The 23743-nt window shown below is 48.3% G+C and overlaps 1 protein-coding gene across 1 annotated transcript in view; it reads left to right on the plus strand.

Annotated features, from left to right (window-relative positions):
- The first annotated feature begins 2788 nt into the window (after positions 1 to 2788).
- The window catches only part of PUSL1 (pseudouridylate synthase-like 1), a 61878-nt gene continuing 40923 nt past the window's right edge, over positions 2789 to 23743 (plus strand). Inside the window, exons 1-3 of the mRNA XM_019511556.1 lie at positions 2789 to 2841; positions 5813 to 5870; positions 17459 to 17646. Coding sequence (XP_019367101.1) covers positions 2789 to 2841; positions 5813 to 5870; positions 17459 to 17646 — 299 coding nt within the window. The remainder of the gene's footprint in view (positions 2842 to 5812; positions 5871 to 17458; positions 17647 to 23743) is intronic.

The following is a 23743-nucleotide window of genomic DNA, read 5'->3' on the forward strand; positions in this document are numbered from 1 at the left end:
CTATTGTATTTGCAAAGGCAGGTCACTGCCATTACGTCCATTTAGCAGAAAGGGGAACCGATTTACAGAACATTGATTTGATTTCCTCCAATATTCTCTATGCTGCAGAGACAGGGATAGAGCCCAAGTGTCCTATTTCCCACTCCTGTGCCCTTATGCATGGGACAAAAGGAAGAAGCTGGAACTGGTCCCATGAGCTACCCTTTGTTTCTGCATCACTTTAAATGTCATACTTATGCAATCAAATGGCAGCTGCGTGTCCCGCTGACGTTGCCCTGATTATTTGCAGCGATTACTGATGAAAATAAAAGATAATCCAGTCCATACATGCAAGGGCATTCACAGAAGAGCAGTACTGAATAGACACAGGGACACTGGCCTAATATCAATTAGGGTTCCCTGAGTTAAGGATTATAGGTACAACAAGGTGTCGCTTTTCCTCTGCTCGCCCGGATGCCCAGCACTGGTTTGGGGTTTCTACGTGAGCCGAGACTTGGCTTGCAGTTGTGTGGATATGGTGTTAGGACGCCAGGAGAAATGTAGGCAGTTCTTATGCTGCTCCCGTGTGACTGGGTATAGGCTGCAGTACTGCTTGCATCTGCTAGTATGTTAATCTATGCAAATCCCCATACAGATATTAAACTGCAACAAGATGCTGAATGCCTTTGCATTAATTAGAAGGGATTGCATGGTGCACGTTCCATGGACACAGGATGATCGTAATTACGGTCTGAATAGTGGAAGCCCGGTTTATTTTTTATCCTGGGGCTCTAGTGGGTTTCATGAGTCAGGGAACCATGGGTGGAAGGGTCCATGGCCAAATGGAAAAGGGTATCCTGTAATCCTGCTGCTCCCCTTGGACACAGAGAAGGCAGAGGCACAGGTTGAAAATCACGTGCATCTAGAAGATATTACGCCCAAGGCCAGTGATTCAGAGAGCCAGGACCCACCGTCCAAAGGGACATATGCACTTCAGAGCCTGAATCCCACCGGCAGCCAAAGGGATTCCGGCTGTCGGGTGCCTGAGGGTGCTCCCTCTGCATCTCCCCAAGTCACATTCCTTGGGGTACTCAGAGCACACTGCTCCGGGGCCCAGTTTCAGTCTCCCAGTAGCATTTTCTTGGCATGCACAAGTGAGGGGTCAAAGCAGAATGGAGTGAGCTGCAAGGAACAAATGCCAACTAAATAGCCCCCAGCAGCAGCAGAGCAGGATGCCAGTAGGACAAAAGCCTGGAGAGCTGCAGGATAGCCCGAAAGGTTAGCAACCCCTGAACTCTCCACCGCAAGGGTCTGCCGTGTCCTCAGTGCTCTACGGAAATGTCCCCCTGCCTAACTCCAGGATCTGTCGCTGCCGTTGCGATAATCCCGATTCCAAGCACACCTCCGCTCAGGCGCAAGGGTCCTGCGTGGGCACTGGGGCTATTGCTAAGGCAGCCCCTTGGGTGATTTTGAGAATGGTACCCAGTGTTTTGTGTTTTTTCACTGTGCTTTTGCAGGCTTCTCAGCTGCGGGGGGGCCACAGCGCTAGGCCTGGGCAGATTCCCTATGTTCGCCACGGGTCTCCGGTCCATTCTGCGCTCTTGTTCTTCCCATAGCTGTCCAAGTTGCAAAACCAGGCAGAAGAATATTTTTGTTATATGTTTGTGTTGTGTGTGTGTATACATAGGATTATGTCCATGTGTGTATACTAGTGTGTGTACAGAAAGGTGTGTGTCTATATACCTGTGGATGTGTACATATGTGTGTGTATACCAGCGTGTGTACACATGCATGTATTCATATACAAGTGTGTGTGTACGTATGTGTGTGTGTGTATGTATGTGTGTGTATTAGGCCTGTGCAAATAGGGGACTATTCGATTCGGGTTTGGGTTTAGACTTGGCCGATTCGGATGCCCACGATTCGATTCGGAAGCTCTGAATCAATTCGGAAAGCCTCAAGCTTCCCGCAATTTGATTGGTATTTATAGATTCGGCCTCCAAATCATCCAAATCATCTCTGAATCTGAATCATGATCCAAAGTTTTCCACAGCCCTAGTGTGTATACGTGTGTGTGTGTGTACATATATGTGTGTGTATGGATACTGCTACATGTGTACATATGTGCATGTGTATACACATACAGGTGTGTATGTACATATAGGCACGTGTGTGGATACTGTTATGTGTGTACATATATGCATGTCTGTGTGTATATTGAGAGTATACGTGTGTGAGTACCGGGGGGGGGGTGCATATGTGTGTATACATATAGGCACGTGTGTGGATACTGATGTGTGTGGATGCATATATGCATACTGGTGGGTGTGTACATATGTGCATATATATACTGGTGGGTGTATGTGTTGGTGTGTGTGTACGTGTGTGTGTGTGTATACCGGTGTATGTGTACATACGTGCATGGTAGGTGTACTGGTGGGTGTGTACGTGTGTGTGTGGGTGTACACGTGTGTATGTATACTGCTGTGTGTATGTGTGTACACTGCCGTGTGTGTATGCTGGGGGGCTGCGCACATGTGTGTAGATACGCAGCTGTGTGTACGTCTGTATACTGCTGTGTGTGTATACTGGGGGAGTGTGCATGCATGTATCTATACCTCTGTGTGTACATGTGTACACTGCCGTGTGTGTACATGTCTGTATATATCCTGTTGTGTGTACAGCGGTGTGTGTGTGTGTATACTGCAGTGTGTACACTGCCAGGTGTGTATGGGGGGTGTTGATACGCCACTGTGTGTACGTGTGTGTGTGGGGGGGCGGACGTGTGCACACGAGCTATCGCTGCACCATGGGCCCGAAGCGCTACCTTGTGCTCTTTCAGTACCGCAGGACGCACTATAGGTGGGTGCCCAACCCAGCCCCTGGCGCCTGGGGGAGGGCAGGGGCAAGGGCTGGGCCACCCTGGTGTGAAAAGAGGTGGCTCAGCTGGCAAAGGCAGCCGGCCGGGGTCAGGCCTCCAAACTGGTGTTGCTTCTCCCTTGTGCTTTGTTTCTAGGAACCAAAACCCCGGTGAAGGACACTTGCTGGGAGAGCCGTCCCTACACTGTCCTCGGCAGCGGTCAGGGGGGTTGGTCCGAGCGATGGTCCCCCTCTTGGTCCTCCCCCAGGGGGAGACGCAGCCTCGAGCCAAGACTGCGCATGAGTTGGGCAGCATGGGTGGGGGCCTTGCTGAGCAAGCCTTTGCCCTGTCCGGCCTTGCCTTTATCATCCTTAATTTTACCAGGGTGTGGTAGCTCCCACCTGGTTGCTTTCCATGCGCTTAACAAGATCCAGCTGCGCTACAAGGAGTTTGAGAAGCGATGGGATTGATTGGGGAAGAGGAAGAATGGGCAACAGGGCTGTTCCTGTGAACAGAAACTCCTCTGAGGTTTGCCAAGGGGTCCGCTTGGAGCTACGTTCTGCTCGATGATACGTACCTCTCACCCCGGTGGGATGACAACGGCTGTTTGGATGAAGGATGCAAGCAAATCGGTTGTGGGAGACGGGCAGAGGGAGGTTGCAGACTTGAAGTAAGAGATGGGCAAGAACGGCTGACCAGACTGGTCCAGTTTTCATCCCCGACAGCACCTAAGGGAGATGGGGCTGTTACCACATCTGACTGCCTTTGACACCCCACAGCCCCGTGACCAGTTTTCCATTGACGACAGAGGGCAGCTTTCCCTGTACATCTGGCCTGAGGCTTGGACCTCTGTTTCTGGACTCACTAGCCAAACTTTGCTACCACCTTCCAGCGAGAAAAACCCTGGGGTAAGAAAGAAAGACCGTCACAAGAATTCCCCGAACTCAGCATCCTGTGCCAGTTGGCTTATTGGTTACTCATTAACCACCTGGCTCTTAGGAAGTCTGGCTAGAGATGAATTTTATTATAAATGGGACTCTTATTTAGCTGTTGAGTTCATGCAAAAGTCTGTCTCCTCTTGTGGGCATTGAAAAGCCAGCCGTGAGCTCGTATCAAACCTGCTGGTAACTGCAGTGGAAGTGTCCCAAGTGGGGGTTTTTTGAGAACAGTTCAGGACAGGGGATCCCAAACTGTGGTACACATACCCCAGACATCTCTGGGGGATAGGCCGGAGAAATTGTGCAATGGCAGATTTCATTTTCATTGTAATAATTAGTATATAAGAGGTTATAATATGCTGGCAGGGGTACGTGGGCAGCTAGTAAATCTGGAAGGGGGTACACAGTAGGAAAAAGTTTGGGAAGGTGATCCAGACTTGGGTAGAGAGTGAGAAAAGGTTGGATTTTGGTTGCTTTGGTCTTCGCAAATCTTTTTACAAAGTTAAAGGGGGAAAAAACTGAAGCTTTTGCCCATGCAAAGTATTTTATTTTACTCTTTTTTCCCTTAATCCTTGGAATGGAGGGGAGAGAACGAAGGCAGAATAAAGCCTTCTTTAGAAGCAAGAAAGGGACCGTTTCACTTTTGTAGGGAGAGTTTGAATGCTGTGTATGCCGCGTAATCCATTTTGACAGCTGAGATTGCATTATTTCACTTTTTTTCCATGAATGAGTTTCTCTCTCCCCCTTAAGTCTCAGTGAAACAGTCTCCTAGCAAGACAATGCAAGCAGAATAGAAAAGGATTAATTGATATAAAATATGCAAATGGCATCTGTTGTTAAAATCATAGTGGCAGATTACTGTCTACCCAGCTTTGCCTGTAATCAGATTAGGCCATTATAAATGGGGCAGTTCTTATGGCTGGAAGATGCAAACCCCATTCAATGTGAATTTTTGGAAGTCTTAAAATGCACTTTCTTATTCAGTTTGGGCCAAATTCAGCAAAACGCTCAAGCATGCACTTAAGACGCCTTGAAAGCAGTGGGATATAAGCCCAGGTTTAAAGTTAAGCATGTGCTTAAGGGCTTTGCTCAGTGGGGATCTTCATGGGCCTGATGAAGCTAGCCGCCTTCAGGAGGGTGAAAATCATTGCTGTTTGATTCAAAGCCTGTGACAGTCGCTGGCTGTTTTTGCACTGACTTTTATTTATGGTATTCATATGGCTCCTCTTACGCTGGTGTCTCATGATCTGACAGTGCTTAATGCATTATTTTCACAATGTGTCTGCAAGGTAGGTCAGCATTTTTATTCCTCATTTTAAAGTCAGGGAAGTAAAGGCCAGATTCTTAAGGCATTTAACTGCATACAAATGCAGATAGGTGCCTTGTGGGGGTTGTCAGAAACATCAGTGATCCTGTCTCAGAGACACTGAATATCCCACTTGGTGTCTGTCCCCATTGTTAGATACATTTGAGCATGTGGCCTTTAGTGATTGTTGGTGTCAGAGCAGGGGCTTAAAACTGGGTCTCCAAAGTCCTAGGCTGCTGCTGTACCCACTGAACCTGCCTTTTTCTCTTAATGGGTTTGGGCTGGGCCTGTGCAGTAAAGGATAATTCTGTTGGCTCCTGGCATCCCCCCACACCTGAGATGGTTGCTCTTAGGGGGAGGCTCATCCTCCACCATCCAGCACTTGAGCCCCCTTCTCAAAGTAGCACCTGCCAAGGGGCCTCTGCATTATATGGCAGTGGGAGGGTGCCCTTTTTTCCTGGCTTTCCTCCCTGCAAGCTGCCAGCTGGATCCTACTGTTTGCTGCTCCCACGTCGTCACAGAAGGAAAAGGTAGCATGTGGCCCTGAGTAAGTGATACAAAAAGTTTCTTGCATCCCTGTGACAATGAGTTGCTTGGTAAAATGGTGGCTGTCACTTTTTTGGCCGGTGTACCCAGCCTCGTGTCTCAGCGTGATGCTGTCGTCTGTGTTGAGAACTTGGCTGGAGCTTGGCCGTCGACAGTAACTGTTGCTTCTCTCTTTCTCTGCAGTGGTGCTGTACGGACGCCGGCAGATCAGCCCGTGTTCGGGGTCCAGAATTATTTGGAGGTCGGTATTTTCCATGACGCTGATTAGTCTCAGCTGTTGCAATGAAAATGCAACACAGTGGATTCATAGAGCTGGAAGGGATCTGGAGGGTCGTCCAGTCCATACCCTTGCAGAGATGCAGGATTCACAGTCTCCAACCCTACATCTCCCCTTCCCCTGACTGATGCCTCTCCAGCCTCTTGAAAACTCCCAGCGAAGAGAATTCCACCACCTTGTTCTGTTGTCCTGCTGCTCTTACAAGTCAGGAAGGTTTCACCAGATTTAAAGAAGAAAGGTGTATGAGAGGTACATTAGGTTCCAACAGTGACGTCTGTAAATATTAACCATGCATCATTTATACTATACTCTTTGTATGATGCTTTTGTACAGTAGATCTCCAAGCCCTGCACAAAGGGAATCAATGGCCTTGTTCCCATTTTGCATATGGGAGAACTGAGGCAGAGGGAGCCTAAGGAATTTGCCCAAGCTTGCCCATCAGGGCATTATTTAGGACAGTGCAGTTCTTTTCTTTTTTTTACTTTTTTGGCTAGTCCAGCAGTCTGCCTGTGTGTGTTCTGCTCCACACACAGGACTGACCTAAGTGTAAGATGAATGTAAGGTGTGACTTCAAACCAATTTAGTCAAATCTCTGCAAAAGTCTGTGTGAGCATCTCCTTTTAAACCAGGCTGCTTTAAGTTTTGTTTCACTCATTTTAGGGCAGGTTTAAATTGACTGAGAATAAGTTGTTGTTGATTAAGAGTGTCCACACAGGGACTTGCTAAAGTGGTGCAGATCCATAAGCAGATAAGATCTAGCTCTCTATGTGGCCTTGTAAGAGCAATGAAGTACTTCTGTGCCTCAGTTTCCCCATCTGTAGAATAAGCATTAAATGGCATCTCTTCCCTGAGCACGTGAACTTCATTGGAAGGAAGTTTGCAAAGTGCTTTCAGCCGGTTGCATAGAAGTACAAAATGTTATTAGTTCCCAAACCTGCAAGTGCACTTGCTAAACTGGCTCTCCATACAGAAAGTTCTGCTCTGTTCCAAGCCCATGTACATAAAACCTTTTTACTTCACAGCATGTTAACATTAATGACGGGTGCTTTGTTTCCAAGTAAACATGCAGCGGGGTTGTTAGCTCAGTCTCTTCCACCAGAGATGTGATCGTGACTTTAATCTTCATGCAGGTCCCTAGTGGCTGTTATCCTGTAAGGCTGCGGCACCTTGATTCAGTCACTGCTTTTCTGTAGTCTCAGGAGCACCTGGTTGCTACAGCACCTGTCTAACGTACAGGAATTCTTCGATCAAGGCCGGGTGTTTTAAGTGCATCCCTCTGCAGAAGGTCGTATGTCCAAGCAAAGCCAACGGCAGTGTTTAATTAGCAATAGAGCCTTACCTTGCCTGCCTTCCTCCTACCAGCTACTCGAGAGAGTGAGAATCTTTGCAAGCAGGCAAAACAGAATTGTTTCCACGTGTACAAATGTGATACTTAGATAACTCCATTCTTCCCAGTACCATCACTAAGAGGATTGTGATCGGCCTGACCATGTATCAACATGGCTTTCTTACGTGTAGTATCTCAGTGCTATGCAAATGTGAATATATTTTACTATCTGCAAATCCCCAGTGGGAGAAGATTATTATCCCCCTTTTACAGGTGGGAAACTGGAGCCTGAAGAAAAGAAGAGCCAGAGGGGTGAGCTGTTAGGGTTTAGCTTTCACGTACTGCCGGATAAGAACATGTTTGCACACCGTTTCTGTAAAGGAGCTGACACGTGGAAAGTCCGTATGCTGTTTCACACCTCTCAGTAACTTCTGTCAGCCCAAGTCCTCAGATGTCTAAAGCAGGACGTGGGGGCTTCATTTCTGACCAAACCCAAAACGTATTTCTGAAAACCCCTGCCCAGCTGACGCCTCACCCCAGAGATGCCTGAACACTATAAGGAGCTTCCCTGTTTGATGTTAAAGATCCCCCTAAGCACCTAGTTTTGGGCTGCTGTACAGGCTCTGAACTGCCTGCATTTTGCATCACAGTTTTATCAGGATCCAAAAATGAAGAGTTCCTCTGTCCAAGGCCACTGAGAGGGGCCTGCTCCAGCAGGTATCTGCCTAACATGCATTGACAGAATGGGGCTCTTCATCAAATGTGATGGTAGCTGCTATTATTTTTTAATACAAGGCCAGCGGTGGCAGCCTCTCAGATGATAGCCTGAGGGCTGGAGCAGTCTCCCTGAAGCAGGAGACACAGGTTTGGATCCCTCCTCTTGTTTCCACCCTGGAGAGTGCCCCAAAAGCTTGGCTGTGGGCTGGTCTGTACCTAGGATGTGTGGCGAGGCAGATAGGAATAAAAAAAATTGAGGGGGGGCACAAAGGAGGGGGTGACAGTGCAGCTTGTGGGTATAGGGTATCTCCTGACAGGCAGCAGAAAAGGGAGCTGAATTGGGGGTCTGGATCCTGCCCCTGGGACTGATGCGTGTCTGATGTGATCCCTCTTTAATGCAGAATATAGAAATAGGCCTCTTCCCTCCTCCCCCACCACCAGCCAGAGCATCCTTCTGTCTGGTCAAGCTTGACCCAAAGGCTCAGTATGTAGCAGTAGTTTGGGATGAAACCCCAGACGAGTAGATTTAAAAAATTTCATGCTGGAAATTTTTTTAAGCTAAACATCCCCATGCAAAACCACTGTCTAATGGGGGCAGCACCTCATTACTGTCGCACTCTTCCCCACCCCCGCTGCCTTGAAGGGAAGCACCTAACGCGCTGTACACAAGAGTGAAACTCAGAAGGTCCTTTATTTTTTCCTGCGAAGACAAAAAAGGGAGGCAAACATTAAAGGGAAGAGATTTACATGGCCAAGGGCATGTCCAAGGGTAGATATGGAGTTTGCAAATGATCCTGACTGTTACCTTTGAATGCACCCCATAAAGGCAGGATCTTGCAAACGCCGCGTGCAAAGACTGAGGAGTTGTGTTAACTCCGGGAGCTTTCCTGCGGTAGTCAGCACTGCCCTCTGTAGCAGATGGTAGCAGGACCCGTGATTCATTCATTCAGCCAGTGGGAAGTGGGTCACTTGCGTAGGTTAGAATGAACACGCTGCGCATCTGGGCATTCTTGTACCATCGCACTAGCTTAATTACATTCCTATATTGAACTGTGCTTAGTACGCCCTGCCAGCGGTTCCCATGTCTCACCCTCCCTCCAGGTGGTTGTAATTAAAAGGAAACTGCTGTCTTAATTTTCTCCCTGCAATCAGAATCAGTCATGGACTAAACTGAAAGGCATGCCTGTTGCTTGCTTGGGAGATGTAAGCTACTGGAAGAGGTGACAGTCCAGATGCCTTGTGCTGTAGCTGGTTGATGCGTGCCATCCCGAACATGAATCACGTGGGGCTGCATGGTTCTAGGCTGTGGTTTAAGAAGGATTATCCTTTGGCATGTCTTGGCTTGGGTGTACACTTGCCAGAAGCAAAAGGTAAACTGTATGTTTTTTTCCAGTCTATCTAGATTCTTTATGTTGACTTCCACTGTCCTAGTGTCTGAGCGTAGCGACTCGTTTTGCCCTCCTTACAAGTGCACAGGTGTGTAGGGGGTGCACAAGGAAAGATGTGTGCTGCAGACTGTGGCCATGTACAATTCGGTAGGTAGCAAGAGCTCTCCAAGTCAGCAGCGAACCAATGCCCTTGCCTGGCTTGAGAAGGATCTGCATGGTGGCTTGGTGTTGTCTCTTCCAGATGATCATTTGTGTTGCTTTTTGGTGACACGTGAGTGCCCTTATCTGGGATGCTGCATAAACTCTAGAGGGAACCCGAAAGGGAAAGAACCCTTGACCTCACCCTTTGGGCTGAGCAATGCTTCTTCCCCCTTCTCTGTCGCTGTTTGGGATTTGGGATGAACTCAGCAGTGGTTTGGCAGCATGCAAGCAAGCAACTTTGTTTAACAAGGCAATGGGAAGAGTGGGCCGTTAAAAATAAAGCAGAAGGATGAGTGTATTTGGTATTGTCATTTCATGGCATCGGCATTTTGATCCCCGCAACTGCACGCCAGCCAATTCTTGGATATGCACTTCCCTTTCATGTGGTCGGATTGATGTTGGGCACTGCTGAGCTGGGCTGTGTCTATTAGAACCACATGGGATGTCTTAAAGAAATGATAAAAAAAGCTTCTGGAGCCTGTAGGAATTTAGTTGTCTTTGCTCCACCTTCTAGCAGCCTCGAGCTCCGAAATACAGGTTTCTGAAGCTGGGAGGCTAACTCGGTGGAAGGGCATGAGTTCCATGCAGACCAAGATCTGGCATTTGGCTGTAGTTGCAAACTAGCAAATAAACCTTGAGGTGAAGTTGTTGTGTAGCATCAATTAGTATAATTAAAACTGTGATAGAGTAGTTGGGGAGGGCAGGCCTTTCACTGCCGCTCTGCCTCTTGGAGTCTGAACTGCTCGGCTGTGTGCTGTAGAGCTAAGGCAGCTAGGAGAGATCCTCCTGCAGCACAAGGGCTTGGATACAGGGCCGTTGAACAGGAATGCTATTTTCTACCTCTGATGTCTCTGTGCTAAAGTTAGGGCCGCACCTGAACCCTGTGGTAACAACTGCTTTGTCTTAGGTGGGCTCAGATTTGTTACAGAGTTCAGAGACCATCTGCAGGACACAGAGGCAAGTATGGGTTCTGCAAACTAAGCAGGCAGATAAAGATGAGTTTTTTAATGTGTTTGGATGGGGTGGTTTTTGTGGGTGGTTAAAACCCTATTTCTTAGTGAAAGCAAATTCCTCCTGCAGTCTTCAGGACTTGTGATGTCCAGCAATGTGTCCAGTCCAGAAGCTCAGCTCCGAACACACCTGCCCTGCCCCAGCATTTGGATCAGAATCTAACCCTTGTGACTAGGCCACGTCTTGGGTCACGTACTTTTGCATAATACAGGACCTTATCCTACACTCCTTGCTCATACAAATAACCCAACTGTAATGAAGAGATCCCTGAATGTGAAGTCCAAGCACTTGGACCTTTCCCTTCCCTAGTACTCAAATAAGCAGCTGTCGCTGTGTGAAAATAGTCCCCTGAACTTATGAAGGTTATGAGACTGTGGAGAATCAAATCCTATCAGCACCGCAGCTAGCAGGCCACACGCGGTTTGATTGTCTCCATCGTGAAATACTTGTAATGCAATTTATACCTCTGATGTGGTCGGGACACCGCCCCCGGCAGGCAGTGCCCAGCTCCCTGGGCTATTGCATGTTAGTTCTGCCTCGTCTCAGTGCAGGCAAGGCAGGGAGAAATTAAGGCGCCCACTGTTTGGTTTGAGCTGTGTCCCAGGCACGCTGCCTCCTGCTGCACTGGGGAATGCTGCCCAAAACAAATCTTCCTGATCAAGGCTCTGCCTTGGCCGGCAGCTTTGTGCTAAATCCAGATAATGTTTCCCATGCAAGAGACAGGCGTGGGGGGAGCAGTCCGGGAGGACCATGTGAGGCCGTTTTAGAACGTGCTCCAAGGAAAAGAAGGTGGGCGCAGGGAATAGTCATCCGTGAGTCCTGTTTGGGTTGGACAGCACTGTTGGTGATCTCGGAGGCCAGCTTGCAGACACTGCCTTCCGGGCAGAGTGAGCCGCTTCGCTGCTCCTTCTCTGATTCATCCCTGCTCATGTCCATCCCATTAAACACCAGTTGGTGTAAATCCACATAGTGCTGCTGTGCTCGATGAAGCTGGGCTTGTTCACACCAGGCGAGGGTCTGCTCTCTGGTTCCAAGAAAGCCCCCAGGTGTCTGCAAGGGCTGCTTTGAGCCACCGTGGCACATGCTGGGGCTTTCCCATCAGCAGGATTCCTTTCCATGTGCAGTTTCCCCAGCATGTCCCTTTTGCTCTCTAAAGCCCAGCTAAAATCTGATTTCTAATGCTGCGTCTTCACAGAGGAGATCTAACTTAGTCATTAGACCATGGGGCTGAGAGTTGGGAAGATCAGATTTTATTTGGTGCCTTGCTGCCTGCTCTCTGCATGACCTGGCACAGGTCACAGGTTGCCCGTGGGGCGGATGCTAGTCCCCTGTGCTCAGATATGCCTACTGGGGTGTCAGGGTCTTAGGGAAGCCTTGTTTTTTGCAAGATCAGATTTCTCCCTCGGTTACATCACCAGAGCGTCAGTGGTATCAGTGGGGTTGTGATCCGCAGGGGCAGGCTTCAGGTTTCTGTTTGCCTATTATAAAGGGTTTTGCAGATCACGCATGTTTTGTGGACAGGTGGCTTCCACTGTCACACTATTGCCCAGAGACTTCGCAGAGCAAACTTGCCAGGGAGCCTTAGTCCATGTGGCCTTTTGTCTGAATTGCCTCTTCATCACAGTCAGGCTGGGATCTCCAAAGCAGGGTCCCCTCTGGGGTCCCCGTCCTGGGATGTGAAGGAGCGAGAGCTTTCTTAATGGCCCTGACGGGGCAAGGCTTTTACTTAGAGCAGCACAGACAATAGAGATGTTCTTGGGGAGAGTTCAGCAGAAAAGCTTTTGCTGTCTGGGCAGTTGGGAAATCAAGCCCAGGAGCAGGAGACCTAATCGGAGCAGTGCCTCAGCACCCTGTATCTGTGATGCCTGTCAGGATTGCAAACTCTTCTCGGCTGGGTCTTCTAGATACTACTAAAACCACAAATTATAAAGAAGGGTCAACATGTAACCAACATATTGCTTAAGTCTCCCAGAAGCCCTTTTTGGACTGTTTGAGATGGTCATAAAAAGTACATAAGCCGTGTGCAGACAGCTTTGCACATGGATAAATTGTACTGCTTCTGTATCTTTCATTTGAGTTGCCAGTTCTCAGCCTCTGGAGCCAGGCATCATTGGTCCTTAATGAGCAACAGCTTAATCAACAGTGAGATACAATATTAGAGGTCTATATAAATAACCAGAGTCTGTTTTAGGCTATGTATCCCACGACTTACCCCAACAAGCAGCCCTGTGCAAAGGAGCAAGAATAGATCTGTATTTCCAAACCGTTGACTATAATGCACATCTGCAATGCATCTGTTGTTGATTTGGGGAGAGGAGGGACCTGGAACCGTGTACCAACCATAGGGATAGGAATCTCCCAAGGGACCATCTTAAACAGATTGTATTTAATGTGAGGGAAGGAAACGCACCTTTTCTTCCTGGCTCTCGCCACAAAACATTAATGGGCCTATTCTCTTTCTCTGTCTCCAGCAAGTGTGGGGAGGGAATGAGCCCCTGTGTAATCATGGCAATACGGGAATCCGTATTGTGCTGGCATGCAGCAGTGGAAACTTTAATATGGTTCTAAATATGGAACCATTTAGTGACTACCCCGCTACAAGAACAGACCTGCTATAGGCAAGCAATACGTTTTCCACATCGCTTTGTATTCAAGAATATATGATGTGAAGTGACAGCCTTAGACACATATACCTGCTCAGGGAATACAGTGGGCTGGAGAGACTGCATCCCAGAAAGTAAAGTAGAATAGAAAAGGGACTGGATTGGACCTATGGAGCACCTTCGGCATGTGCCAACCTGGACTCAAACGCAGGCTGAGAGAAAATCGGGAGTTGGGAACTGACGTGCCCAGAAGCCATTCAGGAAGGCAGAGTCATTTCAGTCTGCTGTTCCACAGCATAAATGCAGCAGGACGGAAAGATGAGCTCAGTGCCTCGATGCCAGCCCCAGCTTTCCCTCTCGTGGCATGGATGACCTTGACAAGTCACTTAATCTACCTGCCTCAGTTTCCCCAGTGGAGCCCTGAGATAATACACAGCAGGGGTATTTCAGAGGCTTAATTGATATTGGTAAAGCCTGTTGAGTTGCTCAGATGAAAGGCACTGTGCCGCTCCAAAGTGGTATTATTTTATCATCGGGGTTGTTGGTTTTTTCCTGAAAGCGCAGGAGAAATTCCAGCTGACCCGCACACAATTACTGACGAGTAAATGATGCATCTCTTCATAATGCCCTGCAGGTGATGTTAGCAGATTAGCATTACAGGGATGAAGGCAAGCCAACTGCCATCTGCCTACGGGCTCAAAGGACATCTGGGTGCCACACAGAGGACGCTCACAGGAGTCCTGGGGTCATTTCTAAGTTTCCTGCAAGTGGCTTCAGTGGTTTAGAAATGCTCTGTGCAAGAAGGTGGATGAGGACATCCTTTTGCTGAACTACCGAAAGGTATCGGTGGCAGGAATGAGTGGCGGTGTCTCTGAAGGTCCCCGTGCCTGCGGGCCTGGAGGGAGAGCGGCTTTCGCTAGCTTAGTTTTGGACGTTGCTCTTGGTTGCATTCTTCCTCCAATGTCCACTCCAGCCTGTATCTCCCTTGGTGTCCTCTCCAGAGGACTCTGCCTGGGAGGATGTCCTGCTGGAGAGAGGCAGCTGTGAAAATAGCTTTGTGTTGTCCCAGTCATCCAGCTGTGCGTCTCAGCGGTTCATTGACCGAGGTGTAGGGAACGATTAAATGGACTCGTCTCCTCCTGTCCACTCTTCCTTTCCAGCCTGCTCTCCAAAAGGCCAACCTCCAGGAGGGGAGGGACCCAAACCTTGCTGTAGGACACACTCCCTTGGGACCAACCCGTTTTGTTCAGGCAGAGGCACGAAATGGGATGTACGGACCATGTTGAGTCAGGGAAGCGGTGGAGGACGGAGTCCGGGTTGATCTGAGTGGTCTGTAACAAAGAGCAGGATGTTTTCCATCTCTCATCCTGGGTCCTCAGTTGTGGATTTGCTGTGGTTCCCTGATGCCTGGAAAAGAAAAAAATCTACAAAACCAAAACGCATCATATAGAAAGTTTACCCTTTCAACTCAGCCTTCGCTTTCAAACAAATTGCTGAGCCACATGCCAGGGTCTGCTGAAGCAAACTGTTTAATTTCTGTCTGCTCCTCTCTGCTTAAGGGTAATAAATAAAGATTTTCATTGTTAATTGTAACCACATGTGAACTCCATATAGAAGGATTAGGAAGAGGAAAAGACCTGGGCTGTTCGCATTCTGGTTCCCAGGCCTTCCCCCTGCAGCTCAGTTACATTTTTCCTCGCCTCCCAGTACATTACAGCGGTCTGTTTCGGAGAGGCTGGAATCCTGTCTGCTAAAATAGTGGGAGTCTGGAAGGCATTTCCGAGTCAGCGGTTAAATCTTTATTGACTCGTGGTACCAAATTGAAATCTAATAAAGATCACTGCTGGGTCTCCTTGGGATGGGAGGTGGGAGAGGAAAGGACATTTATAACCATCAATCTGGTTTTCTTCTTTCTTTTTTTAGTCCATCTTTTAGATGTGTCCCACTTGTGCCAGCTGCACTCGCGTTTCTGTCTCGAGCACCTATTCTACACAAGGGTAAAACATGTATGGTTGTGAGAGCTGAGTTGTAAAACCTTAGTGTCGACAGAAAGCTGTCTTTTAATGTGTTAATGGGTCATGGGTTCACCCTGACTGGCTAACATGTTAAAATTAAAACCTGCCCTGACTACACAAGAGGTTTTAAGAAAATCTAACTTATCCTGATCTAGATAAATCCTTACATGCGCACGCGTGCACGCACACACACACACACACAGACCATGGTGTGATGGCCCTGTAAACAGGTTTGGTTTGATGGCTCTATAAACAGGTTTTTAATTCATCAGTCCTGCCCGAGTCATTATGCAAAATCTGACTGGTCCCAAGCTGCTTCCCCCCCTTTTCTTGAAAATTGGAAAGGATCAGTATGCTGGTGCATCATTTTACATTTTTTAACACGAACATCCCAACTGCAGCTTCATGCCCAAGCAGGGTGATTCTGGCAGTAGCAAGATGCAGCCCTCAGACTGCATAAATTACATATGCATCATTTTCCGTTTTGAGTCTTGCCGTGATGTAAGTCTCAGTGTGAGCGGGACAGCGCGTCAACGTGGCTGCAGGTCTCAGCATGAAAGGAAGGGATGTTGCAAACAGAAGCAACCTTGTCCAATGCTGTAGGCAGTGAATAGAAGGAAATTCCGTCCTGTCCTCCAGGTGAAATGGGTCTGTGCCATTTGTCCTTTCACTTGTGCACCCGCCTAGACATCCATGCATTGGCATCTCACTCCTGCATATAATTGGGAGAGGGCCTTAATCCATGGGCCTAAGGAAATCCATTACATCAGCACTATATTATTGCTAGTCTGGTCCCCTGGCTCCTCCTCTGCTTTTAAAAATTAATGGAAGCGTGCTGTTGCTTATTATGACCCTGCTCCCGTTATGGCTTGGGGGGAACATATGCCTGCAGTCATCAGCTGCAGTTTTCTGCACAGGGATGGTCTTCATGGAAAACAAAAGGATGAAGCTTACACCTCGCAAAAGACCTGCCAAAGTCAGTCCCTTGAGGCTGATGATCAGTCTCTTGAACGCACCATGTCCACAAGTCTTCTAGGAGCATGGATAGCCTGAATAGAGTCGGGCCTTGCTTCATGAAATAGGACGACTGAAACCTCTCTGTAGACAAATAGAGGGAAGCAACTTGGTGTCCGCTGAGGAGCTGCTGTACCTCACCTAATCCCTGGGGACCTTGACCGGTTGTCACACCCAGCGTGTGGCTTCAAATGCAATCCAGCATCTTCCTTCCCTTTATAGCGTCACTTAAAAGGCGTGGGAATAGTTTTGCCCACCTGGCCTGCTACTGAGTTTAATTTCACCCCTGCTCACTCAGTCCTGCTCCAGTTACTGCCCCAATATGGGAAGAGTGGCCAGGGCTAGGGAAAGCTTGGAATGGTATAGCATCTTGGTGTAGGCCAGCTTTAGGGCCAGAGCTACCTCAGAAGAAAGTAACTTTTATCTCAAGGGGAAAAAAATCTTTTCTACTGTATTATTTAGGCTTTTGCACCATCTTCTCCCTTCCAAGCCCACCTGAGAACCTGCCAGCAGGGTGTCAAAGACTATGACTAACATCTGTCACAAGTGCTCGGCTCTTTCCCCATGACGAAAATCATCTGAAAAACAGTGACCTACATTTTCAGGAGTGACAAGTGAATTTTCATGCCTCTATTTTTGGGTGCCTAGCTTGAGACACCCTTCACAACAGCCTGATTCTCCCAAGGGCAGGTGCTCAGTCTGGAAATCAGGCTGCTTTAGACTGCTTCGCATCGGGCATCCAAAAATGACCCCTTGTGTTCTGAAAGTACAGGTTGACTGTAGCCACTGCCTAAAGAAATAGAAAGTCCCAGTGGTTCATGTGCCTGGGCTTCATCATGGAAGTCCTCGGTGCATCCAAATCTGATGCCCCAATGAGGACCAGAGGGCTCTTCTGTATTTGGGAGTGATGGGGGAGGCTAGTTTTATATCTCAAGCAATCTGACGCCGGTTCTTAGCAGTGTGTCGTGGTAAGCACGGTGGGGTGGGGGCTGAGAAATCTCTCTTCCCCAAGAGGGTAGCTGCATAAAACTGGTTTCAAAAGAAGGCATAGGTGAATAGCCACTGGCAGTTAGGCTTGCTGTACATGTTCGCCTTAAACAGGCACAGTCACTGCTCTTCTATCACTTGCTCAGGACAAAGACCGAGGCACTTTGGTAGGAGTGAGGGTGGCTTAAAACTCCTGGTGACTTCAGCGGCGTGGGGGAAGGCAGGAGTGGCCATATCCTAGGGGCTCCACAGGAACGTGCTCACAATCCCTTCTTGTGTTGCATTGCAGCAGGCAGCCCAGAATCTCAAACCTCTCGTTCCCATCAAGTTCTGCATCTCCAGCGAGACAGATGCTGGCGTCCACGCCTTGTGCAACTCAGCACACGTTGACATCCAGAAGGAGGCTGGGAAGCCGCCTTTTCCGGGGAGCATTCTTGTCTCCTCTCTCAATCACTGGCTGAAATCTGAAGAGATCCAGTGAGTTGGGTGGTAGGATGAGGCTTTGCTTTGTGGTCACGGGGGGAGGAAGTGAAGAAGTCCTGTGTTTTTCCATATGCAGGTGGGGCTCTATCAGACGCCTCTGCAAGCTGCCCTGCTCCACCCAGAAGGTCTCTATCCCGCCAGCCTGGCATCACTGTATGACCAGCTCACTGCATCCAGTAATGCCCCTTTGTGGGTCCCCCCTTAAGCTAGACTTTCTGTGGGTCTCCTAGAGAAGCCACCCTTTATAGTCACTAGTTTCAGGGCATGGCCACCCCACCAGAGTTTAGCCATACAACTGGGATACACAGTCCTTGCTAGATTATTAGTGGACAGTGTTGTAGTCCAGCCCTTTTTCAGAGGAGCCTTCCATTCGCTCGTGTATTTGAATCCAGCACTTAAAAAAAACCCCAACGAATTACGATTGTGCCCCACGGCATAAAAACCCGAGAGCAAGTAAATAGGGTTTGCTGCTGGAATTGCAGGCTCCACACCCATCCTGCTCCAGCCCCAGCCCCAGCCCCAGCCCGTCTCAGCACAGTCTGCTCTGCTGCTTGACCTGGTGGAGAAAAGTGCAATCAGAATCCCCCAGGATATTATTCTTGTAATGAAACCGGTTGCTTTGCTCAGTGGGGTGGGTGTACAATTCTGCATTCTTATACCAAGTGGGTGATGACCAGAGAAAGGAGAGCACAGCTACAGCGATAAGCACAGTGGAAAAATCCATGTAGAAGAGAATAGGATGTCTGGCAGTTTTTCTTTTTCTCTCCCCCTCCCCTCTTCCCCCATTACAGTTATTACTAGTTCTCATAGAATCACAGAATTGGCTTATTTTGGGCAAAACCCAAGTCTAAACACCCACCCTCCAAGGCATTACTGCTGGAAAAAAACTATCATTAAACCGACAGCTTTTATCAAGAAGTTTCTTCACTTACATAAGCAGTTTCTAAGCTGTGTGAATTTTGTGTCTTTTCAAAGGACTGGATAAACTCAGTGTTCATCTGCTTCCTTCCTAAATAGTGTGGTTTTACTGTCCTCCATTAAATAGCTGGATTATTCCTCCCCAGAGGCAGATGCATTTAATAATTGCTGAGTAAACTCTATGAGAGATGTTTATCCTGTCTTTTGGGGATTGTTTTGGGAGCAAAAACCCAACAAATTCATCCTCAAATGGAAATAAGATATTTGTCTCCACTCCTTTCCCTTATTCCTTTGTTTGTCTGGCCTATTTAGATTGTAAATGGGATTAGATTTAGATCTTAAAGTGGGCAGGGATTGCTTCCTATGAACAAAACCTTGTGCAATGAAGTCCCGCTGGGTTTTGTCTCAAGGGACTGCCACAATTAATAATATACCAAGGGACTTTATGACTTAAAATAAGCATGTCAGAAGTGGAGTAACTCATCTAAGGTATTTGGGCCAGGGCCTGAGATCTGAATGAAGTGCAAGATGTCCGTCAGGGTGAAGATCAGTGTGGCGTGTCCCATCACATCACTGTGACCCACCCCCTCTCTGGCAGCATGAAACTAAACAAAGGGTAGATTACAGGGGCGAATGGCAGAGCCAGCAGGCCCAGGACAAAAAGCAAATCCTGCTGTTTTCAGAGGTGAGGGATTGTTGGTAAGAACAGCAACAGTATTGTGAAGCGCCCCTCTTCTGCCAGCCCACGCTCTTTGCTTTTTATGTCCTAATCTCTGGTTTGTATAGCAAGGCCCAGTCCACATGCCAGCTCAGCACAGCCTGGGCTTTCGGGGCTGATGTCACCTGTGCATCTGCCCCGGGCATAGGGCATCGCACCCAGTTGCTGGGGGTCGGGGAATGCCTCTGAATTGTGCTGGCTCTGAAGGCTTTTGTGTTGTTTGTGCACGTGTATGGGAGGGGGAGGTAGCACATGGCAAGTATTTTAATGCCACTCGTTTTTCCCATTGGGATTTTCAGGATTATGCTGTCCCATACCAGGGGCTTGCTAGGGCTCAGGAAATGCTGTCCTGTGCTGACCAGAACAGTGAAACACAGGGAACGTTTTGCACACGCTGGTGGTGTGGTCACCGCAGGCTGCCCTTGTTTCACAGCTGAGATGGGCAGACAGACGGAGATCAGGGCCTGGCTAAGGAGGATCTGCTCACCCAGAGCTCTCACCATCTTCCTCTGGTGTAGGTGCTGCTCAGCGCCCCTGCAGATTGGGTCATGAGAGCTAGACTCTCACCGGTGTTTAAGCACTATGAGATGCAGAAAGATACTGCTTAGAAGTTTCCAACGTGCCCATGCAGGCCAGATGCCCAAGTCCCAGGATTTCAATTAGGCACTTCCACCTGCATCCTGAGTCCGTGCTGGAGCCAGAAGTAGGCCAGAGGGGGTCCTGGTACCAAAGCTCTGGCCAGGAGGGAGGGCTCTCTGCTTCTCCTTGCTCCTGTTCCTGGTGTCATGGTTGCTGGAGCTTGGTCTGCTGCAGTGCTGGTCAGGGCTCTGTTCCCCAGGGCTTGTCCTTGGTGATGCTTGCAGGGAGTTTCCAGCTGTGGCTGTAGCCATGCATGACCCCTCCATTGAGCCTTGCAGTTAGAGCTGCCTACTTGCCTTCTAAATTCAGCGACTGGTCCTAAATCATGCTTGCCGCACCATTGCCTACCCACGAACAGTGAAAGCTCTCTTAGTCTCTAAGCAGGAGAAGTGCTGATGCTTGTAGCTCCCATGGCCTTCAGGTGGTCAGCACCTCTCAGGATCAGGCTCTGGCTCTGCTTTATTCTTGGAGCTGCATGACTGATGCTTTGTCTTTAATACAACGAGGCCTTTTGTCTGAAGACTCTTGGCTTAGTTAATAAATGGAGCCACGGCATCTGCAGCATCCATCTCAGAGCCAGAAGCAGGCTCCTGCCTCTGAGCCAGTGCCATGGTTTCTGCTGGAGAGCAGAAGGGAAGATTAAGTTGAATCCTTGGAATTTGGGCTGCACATCTATAGGGGCAGCAGGGGGAAGTGCTGGAAGGGCCTTTTCATTAGAGGCACAGAGCTCATTTTAACCACTTTGAACTATTTTTTGAGGGGTTTGCTGCTCCTTTGCTGACATTTAGGAGGTCTTTTGGAGAAGTGGCCAAGCAGTCCCCATGCACCCACAAAGACCCCCCTGCTCTCTCATCCTTTTTGCCTACCTTCCTGCCTGCTGTCTTGTCAGGATCAGCTTAGCCTTAGTCACTGCTGTTCCTTTTAAACACCTTCAGATAGTGTCCACGGTGCATCCCAGTCCCTAGAAACACTCTTTCCATGAGATCATGTTCAAGCAGCCAAGTCCAGCTGCCCACTCACTCTCTTAAACTCAAAAAGAAAATATGATTTTTTTTTTTACCTGCGTGACACAGCAAAGCAATGACAGACTTGATTGAAAAGATACAAAGCAAAAAAAAAAGCAGGAACAAGTTCAATTTTGAACCTCTCCACCCCTTCATAGCTCTCAGCTGTACTGCAAAGAGCCTACGCATCCTTATAATTTCACTAGTGGAAACCTCCAGCCAGACAGATTGGCAGTGGCTGTGGTTACCTTTTGGCCTGCGAATTCACAGTGGGAGGCCAGCACATGAAGCAAGTATCTCGCAACCCAGCTGCAGTTACATGTTTAACATCTGTGGGGAACTGTCCCCCAATAGCTTTCACCTTGTACAACATATATAAAAAAGAGCCCAGCACAGCTGCATGGCACAGCTTGGACAGGGTTTGGTTTCTAATTACTTTCTGGTTTAAAGAACAAAATGCCGTGACTTGGAGTTTGACTTATATTTTTGGACTGAAAACTAGGCTGGGACACGAGTGGTTTGGAAGCCAACTGTGGCCTGTCCTTGCAAACAAGAGAGAGCATGGATACGAAACTGGAGTTCACAACTGGATGACAGTCCAGCATGATCTGTTGGGGGCAGCAGTCATTTGGGAAGTAGAGCTCAGTGAGTTTAAGGCCCAAGGGACCCTTAAACCATCTAGTCTACTGTCCTCTGTAACACAGCCATTCAGCTCCTCCAGTATAATTGTGGGTCCTGTTGGGTTCACTTTGAATGGCCCGGGGGGTGAAAAGTACTGATGTGATCCTGTCACTGTACAGCCTTAAACAGTTGAGCAGGATTTGGCTTTTAAATACAAAGAACCTAATTTGCTCAGTCCCACGAAAACCATCTTGCTTTAAACAACCCATTAACCTAGTCATAGCAGCTGATACGGTGGGTTGTTGTCTATGAAAGCTAATGTCTCTCTCAATGAGTCCATCTCCTTGTCTTGGCTTTTGCTGTAAACACTTAAGCAAGACTTTTCTTTAACAAGGTCCATTATTCCCTTCCCTGCATTCAGGAAGGAAGCACCTCTCAGTGTTTCCAATAGGAAAATACGGCAAATGGAAGGCGGGGTAGAGGATAAAGCTTGAAAAGGCATGCCCCATAATCTGTCCTTGCAATTCTTCCCTGTTTTAATTGGGTTTTTGTTGCTAGGGGAAAGGAGCCTGTAAGAAGGGTATTTTCTGTAGAAAAAAATGAGGTAAGTATTGAGATGGGGGAGCTGAAGGCTAGAGCCAGCTTCTGGTGAGCATATGTGGCGCTTTTGGAAGCCCGTAGGATCCTTTGCCTAGATCAGAGGGTGAAATCTGGCCTCTGAGCATTATAAATGAGAGCTCTGGGACTGATGAGGTGAAGGATGCTGATAAGTTAATGGGAGAGAGAGGAACAGTGTTTCCCAGAACTGGATTTTAATATCTTCAGCTGTTGTCTGAGAGGAGCAAGATGAAGGAATCAGCTTTCAGTCCACCGGGCTGCCAGAAATTGCGGTCCAGTCACTGCTGTGCAATTAATAGGTGACCCATGGGCTCGCACAGCGTGATACTGTGGTGCCTTGCCTTTCTCTAGCACAGTGGTTTTCAGCCTTTTTTCATTTGCAGACCCCTTTGGCCATTTTGAATGGAGGTGCCCAGACCCCTTTGAACTGTAAGCGTAAGTATTCACATACTTTTGATTGGTTGTAGTCATCTTTCACAGACCCCTTAGACATGCTCTGTGGACCCCGGGCATCCACAGACCACAGGTTGAAAACCACTGGTCTAGCACTCTTTGAGAGAGGGACCTGCCCACCCTTTCCACTTCACCTTGGGAAGTTAGGAAGGGGCTCGAGGGAGATCATTTCACCTGCTGTGAAAATGCAGCCCCTTGACAGCGGGGACATGCTGGCTGTTTAAAGATACAACCCAGAGTCCCTGAATGTATAGAGAGGACCGAGCTCCTGCTTCTCTACAAAGTGCCATGGGCTGTTAACCAAGCGTGGACAAGACCTCCATCTCCCCTGCAAAGCATCATCTCTAGCAGTGCAGCACCATCAAAAGCCACGCAGTGACCCTGGTTAATAGGACTCCAAGTCAAGGACAACAGTAGTCAGCCCAGTACTTTACCTGGTGTCTGCCTGAAACCCCTATTAGGAGACTTCACACCTGCATTTTGCTTTTTCTTTACAGAAGGAGATAATATCCTCCCTTACTGATATTTTTCCCTTAGCTCAGGCAACCAGGCCTTGCACTTTTAGTACTGAAGGTTCCTAAGTTCAAATCCCTCTGCAACCTTAATGGTTCTAGTTTGCATTAAAAGACAGCATTTAAAAGCTAGGTAGCAAACTTCCTGCAAAAGCTTTTAACAAGGCAGAGGCTTCTCTAGCTCATACCTAAAGTGTGTCAGCAGTTGATTTATTTTCCTTCTTATGGTTTAATGGATTCAGTAGAAATAAACCCAATGAACTCAGAATTGACAGAGAAGTGATGGACAAATTGCCTCCGGATTTCAGTGTGGGGCTCCAGACGGGGGTAGAGATAAGGGGAGGGATGCCTAGTGTTCGATGATGATGAAAAAAGCTGAGACTTTTCTTCCTTCTTAGCCACAGAGCAGTTCAGACCCCTTCAGTGCACAGGGTGGCCACTGCAGACAAGTTCCCAGCTAGACAGCATCCCAAGGGAAGATGGCAGGAGAATCTCAGGGATGGGGAGAGCTTTTCTCTCCTTGCTTGGCTTATTGGTCTCAGACAGATGTAAAAACTAGCAAGGGGGACTGGAATCTGTGATTCTGGATAGGTCTGATAGAGCGTGGC

This window comes from Gavialis gangeticus, unplaced genomic scaffold (genome assembly GCF_001723915.1).
Source record: "Gavialis gangeticus isolate Ggan-Ray unplaced genomic scaffold, GavGan_comp1, whole genome shotgun sequence".
Taxonomy (NCBI): Eukaryota; Metazoa; Chordata; order Crocodylia; family Gavialidae; genus Gavialis; species Gavialis gangeticus.